This window comes from Corylus avellana, chromosome ca5, assembly GCF_901000735.1.
Source record: "Corylus avellana chromosome ca5, CavTom2PMs-1.0".
NCBI lineage: Eukaryota > Viridiplantae > Streptophyta > Magnoliopsida > Fagales > Betulaceae > Corylus > Corylus avellana.
In genome coordinates this window covers 7,146,713-7,152,460 of record NC_081545.1, presented here as the reverse complement: position 1 = coordinate 7,152,460, position 5,748 = coordinate 7,146,713, and the positions used below count along the sequence as shown (strand labels likewise).

The following is a 5,748-nucleotide window of genomic DNA, read 5'->3' as shown; positions in this document are numbered from 1 at the left end:
TAGATCGGGGCGGGTTTCGCGGGTTTTGCGGGTTGTGCGGGTTGGGTTTTCTCTTCCTCAGATCCTCTCCTTTCTTTCCTCCGCCGGCTTGTCTTCTTCTTTCTCTCTTTTTCGTTTCATCTCTTCTGCAAATTTCTTCTCCTTCTAAACAAGCCCAAGTTACACAACCTACATCAGAACCCTTGAATCAAACCTAAACCAAAGAACTTGGAATTAAATCTGGACGAGGGAGAAAAACAATTTGAAATCTAGACTAAAAACTTGAGATCTCTTGAGAGAGAGAAAAAAACCTGGATCGTGGTCTCGAGGTGGGAGCGGCGCACTAGCCCATGGCCGGAGGATGTCGAGCGGCGGCATAGATGAAGGGCGGCATAGACGAAGAGAGAAGGAGATGAGAGATGGAGAGAGAACAAGAGAGAAGAATCAGAAGATAGAAGCGTGAGAGACGAGAGAGAGGAGAAAGTGAGAAACGGCGCTAGGTAGAAAAATATGTTAGGGTTAGGGTTTTTTATGTTTTATAGCTATGTGGGGTTAGGGCGGGAACCCGCAAGAAAAAGATTTCAAAACCCGCGACCCGGCCCCGCGCGGGTTGGGGAAAATCCGCCGTCCCGCAAAAATACACTCAAAATCCATGTGGGCGGATCGGGGCGGGGCGGGCGGGTTTGGGGCCAGCGGGTTTTTGCCCAGCCCTAGTCCTTGCATTCAAAATGCGTTCATTTTTCTTCCTCTTTTTTTTTTTTTTGGGAAATAGATTCAAAATGCAATCCGTAAGTCTCCTGATAATGGCAAGCCAAAGAAGAAAACTCAACTGCATATTGTCTGTAAGTTTTCTGTCGTCCATCTTGTTCTTGTCCATACTCTTGTTGTGTTTCTGTCGTGTGGATTGCGATGCTAGAGATACTTTGAAGCATGGCGAGCGGATTACTGACGATGGAGGAGGAACAACCCTTGTCTCCAGTGGAGGAAGGTTTAAACTGGGATTCTTCAAGGCAACGGGAAGCGCAAGCCCCAAAAGGTATGTCGGGATATGGTATAACGAATGGGATCAACAAACAGTTGTATGGGTTGCCAACAGAGACAACCCTGTTACTGACCGTTCCACTGGAGTTTCTTTTGGAATTGCAGAAGATGGCAACCTTAAGATTTGGGATACTACCGGATACGTTTATTGGAGTACAGTATGTGTTGAGAATTCTTCGTCTACAAATCGTACTGTGAAGCTCATGGATTCTGGAAACCTTGTCTTAAGGGATGAACAGTTGGCGAAGAGTCTTTGGGAGAGCTTCCAAAATCCAACGGATACATTTCTTCCAGGTATGAAGATGGATAAACACCTCGAGTTGATTTCATGGACAGGTGATGGTGACCCGGGAAAAGGGAATTTCACGTTTAAGCAAGATCAAGAAGGAGAGGGCCACTACGTTATCACAAAAAAGCCATTGGATTATTGGAGAAGTTGGATGTCAGGCAACTTCTTGAGCTCAGATGAAATGCCCTATGACTACTTGTTGTCAAATTTCAGCAATACCAAGTTCCCACTTTTGCCAAATTCCCCAAAACAACCTCGGCTGGATAATTACGGAAGGATGAATTATACGAATGATAGTTACGCAAGGTTAGTGATGAATTATACGGGGGAATTACAGTATCTGAAGTGGGATGTGGACGAGAGAAATTGGTCTTTGATATGGAGAAAGCCGGAAGACCAATGTGGCGTTTACCATGCTTGTGGGGAATTCGGCATCTGCAATATTAACAATAGGTTGATCTGCAAATGTTTGCCTGGGTTCCAGCCTGCTAACCCCAAGAATTGGGATTCTGGAGATTTTTCAGACGGGTGCAGGAGAAATTCGACATCATCTGACAACAGCGACATGTTCTTGAACTTAAAGATGATGAAAGTGGGCAAGCCAGACTCTGATTTCCCCGAAATAAATGAAACAAAATGCAGAAAGCAGTGCCTTGCCGTGAGCTTGTGCCAGGCTTATTCATATGAGGTAGCTCAAAACAGCACGAAACGAACTACTGGGATCGACAACTGCAAAATTTGGACTTCGGAACTAAGTAATCTTCAAGAGGAGTACACAAACCGTGCTTGTAACGTCTCTGTCCGCGTGCCAAAATCTATTATAGGTACTCCTTCTACACATTGGAATATGCTGGCCGGGATTAATTGCATCCACACATTCTGTTGGAGATAAAGTCGTTATTGAGTTTTTACCAATAGTATATTAATATACATAGTTGAACATTATTTTAGCTAACCCAAAAGTATAAGCTAATGAATTATGATTCACTTTAGTATATTAACTAATATTTTTCTTTATACTTTTTCAATGAGACTCAACTCTCACCGGTGCACCATAACAGATACTGATATGACTAATTTAGTAAAGGTATATAATCTCATCTTTTAGTGTTTAATTACTACTCCAAATTTTATACCTTTTGCAGAATCAACAGTTAGGAATTGTGAGCCTTGTGGCTCAAACTTGATCCCCTATCCGCTAAGCACTGGAATAAATTGCGGTGACCCCATCTACTTTAGTTTCTACTGCAACACTTCCTCGGGCCAGGTTAGCTTCAAGGCACCCAGTGGCACCTATCGAGTCACCAAAATCGATCCAAGTGCACAGACATTTGTCATCCAAGTCAAATATGCAGGATATGATATAAATTCAAGAGGAACTCAACTGCTCAATGTGTCATTGCCGTTCAAGAGGAATTATAGCTCTGAAGTTAAAGATGAAATAGACATTAGTTGGGACCCCCCGCAGCAGCCAAGCTGTAATTCGTCCAAAGATTGCAAGGAGTGGCCAAATTCAAATTGTAATATGGCAATAGATGGAAAGAAGAGGTGCTTTTGCAAGCAAAACTTCTTATGGAATGGCACAATTTTAAATTGTACTACTAAAGGTAAGGATGCTATTCATATATTTTTATCAAGATATAATCTGGCTAATTAAGATTTCTTTGTTATTGAAAAGTTTTCATTTACTTTATGTATAATCCACCTCTAATTTTACGTAGAAATTAGGTGTTTATTTCCTAGAATTTTCAAAGTCATCTTTTTAGCAATATCATGATCATGACCTTGACCAAAAAATTGTAATTATAATTGCAAAAATAATTTTGTACAATATTTCAATTAAATTTTATTTATTATCATTTTAATATAGTGATTGGAGCTTATTCAATTTTACTAATATAATGGGTGTCCTATCTCTTTCTTGTAGAAGGTAATACTCCTCAGTCGTTTAAAAAGCCTTCAAAAAGAAAGAAGTGGTTGCTTCTGTGTGGAATGGTACCTTTGATTATAAGCGTGTTTGCTCTCACATGTTCCATTACTTTTGTATATGTATGGAGAAGAAAGAAGGCCAAGGAAGAAGGTATAGGTCTCGCTTTTCATAATGCATACTGTGCAGCGTGTATCATTTGAGGTTTTGCCCCTTTGAATGAAAATAAAATTATTTATCCTTTCATATGTGGTTGTCTTCCTAACTCAGAAAGTAGAAAAAGTAGTAGAAGAAATCGAGTATTACGTGCATTAGACACTGAAAAACATGTCAAAGACTTGATGGACTCGGGTGAGTTCAGAGAAGAAGATGAGAATGGCATAGATGTACCATTTTTTGATTTGGAATGTATTCTAGCTGCTACAGATAACTTCTCAAATGCAAAGAAGCTTGGAAAGGGGGGCTATGGGTCTGTTCACAAGGTGATTTTAACAGCATTAATTTCCATTTAATCTTCATGTAAACTAGTTTTTGGTTAGTGGTAATATTGTGAGTATGGTGACTTTGATCCCAGGCCACATTTCCAGGAGGTCAAGAGATTGCTGTAAAGAGGCTCTCAAGTGTCTCAAAGCAAGGGTTACAAGAATTTAAAAACGAGGTGGTGTTGATTGCAAAACTTCAACACAGGAATCTTGTTAGGCTTCGAGGATATTGCATAAATGGAGATGAAAAGATTTTACTCTACGAGTACATGCCAAACAAAAGCTTAGACTCATTTATATTTGGTTGGTTTCTAAACCAAATTCCTAATATATTGCACTGCTTGATAAATTTATCTTGTTTGAGTAAAAGCTGATTCATTACTATTGCTATAATTGTTCTCTTGAATGGCAAATGGATACTTTGCAAGATCAAAAGCTAAGCATGTCTTTGGACTGGGAGATGCGCTTCAAAATCATTTTGGGAATTGCTCGTGGGCTTGTTTATCTTCATCATGACTCCAGACTGAGGATCATTCATAGAGATTTGAAAACTAGCAACATTCTTCTAGATAACGAGATGAACCCCAAAATATCTGATTTTGGATTGGCAAAGATGGTTGAAGGTAAACAAACCGGGGCAAACACAACTAGAGTAGTTGGAACTCAGTAAGTTTGCGTTAGACTATAGACAAGTTTCAATTCCCCAACTTTGTTTACACAAAATATATGAGTGCTATATGTCTTTACTGATGAAATATATATGTTGGTAAGCAGTGGCTATATATCTCCGGAGTACGCACAACATGGAATTTTTTCAATCAAATCCGATGTTTTTAGCTTTGGTGTAGTTCTACTTGAGATTATAAGTGGAAAAAAGAATACAGGATTTTATGAGTCAGAACTAGCCCCAAGCCTTTTAGGTTATGTAAGTTTGTTTAATTTTCTGTTGTCATTAATATCTTTTATCATTTTATACTCCCATAAAAATTGTGATTTTAAAATTGTCTCAGGCATGGAGATTGTGGGTAGAAAACAAGGTGTTGGATTTAATGGACCATACTCTACGTGAAGTTTGCAATGCAGACCAGTTCGTGAAGTGCGTAAATATTGGACTTTTATGCGTACAAAATGACGCAAATGACCGCCCTACCATGTTAAATGTTGTTGCAATGCTTGATAGTGAAGTTGGAACAATTTCAACTCCAAAACGGCCAGCTTTTGTTCCTGGGACCGACCATTCCGACTCAGCTAATTCTATTAGACTGGAAACAAATACAGAATTAACTATTAGTCTTGAAGGAAGATGATTGATAATGCATGGTACAAATGCAAGATCTTGCCAGCTGTCCTTTACTACATTTGCAAAGGTTTTAGTGGACAAAATATTGGTTTCTATATAAAAGAAGGTTGTATTAGTTCTTCATCTAAATGAAACTTTTCTCCCAATACCCATTCCTTTAATTGAAACCTATTTATGGTAACTGTATTTGGTAATGATTGTAATTTCTTTTGCTATTGTGTATTAGTCATTGTAAAGTAACACATACTTCCAATAACTACTTTGGTCACTCTTCTTTTTCGAGTTCAAGTTTGCATATAATCTCTACTAATTCAAGTGTAATAATTTTTTTTTTTCTTTTTCCTTCTTTTTGCTTTTTCTGGCCGAGGGTTTGAGCAGTGTTATTTACAAGCAAGAATTAAGTTAGGTAAAGTTGAGCCAGAGTTGGCTGCCTAGTTTTTGACTAAATCAAGTTCCTCAATCCTCAATGAGATCCTAAAGCCTAAATTTACTCTTCCACCGTCTATTATTCCAATGTAATATTATAATGCCAATCAATAGTCGTTGCTTGTTTGATTCCTTTCGCTTGAGTCTCATGTTTAGTTAGCAAGACTTGGGCAAGATTGTAACTTTGTTAGATGTAGATCGTAGCTGTACGGAAGCTGGAGGCCATAAAGTAAATATATCACCTCTGTACAGAATTTAACTTTGTAAGTTCTTTCAAAATAAAGACTTATAACCCTTAAAGAAT

The 5,748-nt window shown here is 38.6% G+C and overlaps 1 protein-coding gene across 2 annotated transcripts; it reads left to right on the top strand.

Moving 5' to 3' along the window:
- The first annotated feature begins 767 nt into the window (after positions 1-767).
- LOC132183203 (G-type lectin S-receptor-like serine/threonine-protein kinase At4g03230) lies at positions 768-5,212 on the top strand. 2 transcript variants are annotated; one of them, XM_059596605.1, is made up of 8 exons: positions 768-2,133; positions 2,455-2,916; positions 3,237-3,389; positions 3,507-3,718; positions 3,811-4,021; positions 4,147-4,384; positions 4,493-4,643; positions 4,729-5,212. In XM_059596605.1, exons 1-8 carry the CDS (start codon positions 783-785, stop codon positions 5,023-5,025), a joined length of 3,075 nt encoding a protein of 1,024 aa, XP_059452588.1. In that variant the 5' UTR covers positions 768-782; the 3' UTR covers positions 5,026-5,212. The 2 variants fall into 2 exon arrangements, with proteins under 2 accessions (XP_059452588.1, XP_059452590.1); XM_059596607.1 differs by lacking the exon at positions 4,729-5,212 and having other exon boundaries at positions 4,147-4,341; positions 4,493-4,638.
- Positions 5,213-5,748: the final 536 nt, after the last annotated feature.

Bases quoted from the DNA above. Each gene is read 5' to 3' on its own strand.
- LOC132183203 (XM_059596605.1), top strand. From the start codon at position 783: ATGGCAAGCCAAAGAAGAAAACTCAACTGCATATTGTCTGTAAGTTTT. The intron at 3,390-3,506 runs GTATAGGTCTCG...TTCCTAACTCAG, and splicing joins AAAGAAGGCCAAGGAAGAAG to AAAGTAGAAAAAGTAGTAGA. The intron at 4,022-4,146 runs GTTGGTTTCTAA...ATACTTTGCAAG, and splicing joins CTTAGACTCATTTATATTTG to ATCAAAAGCTAAGCATGTCT.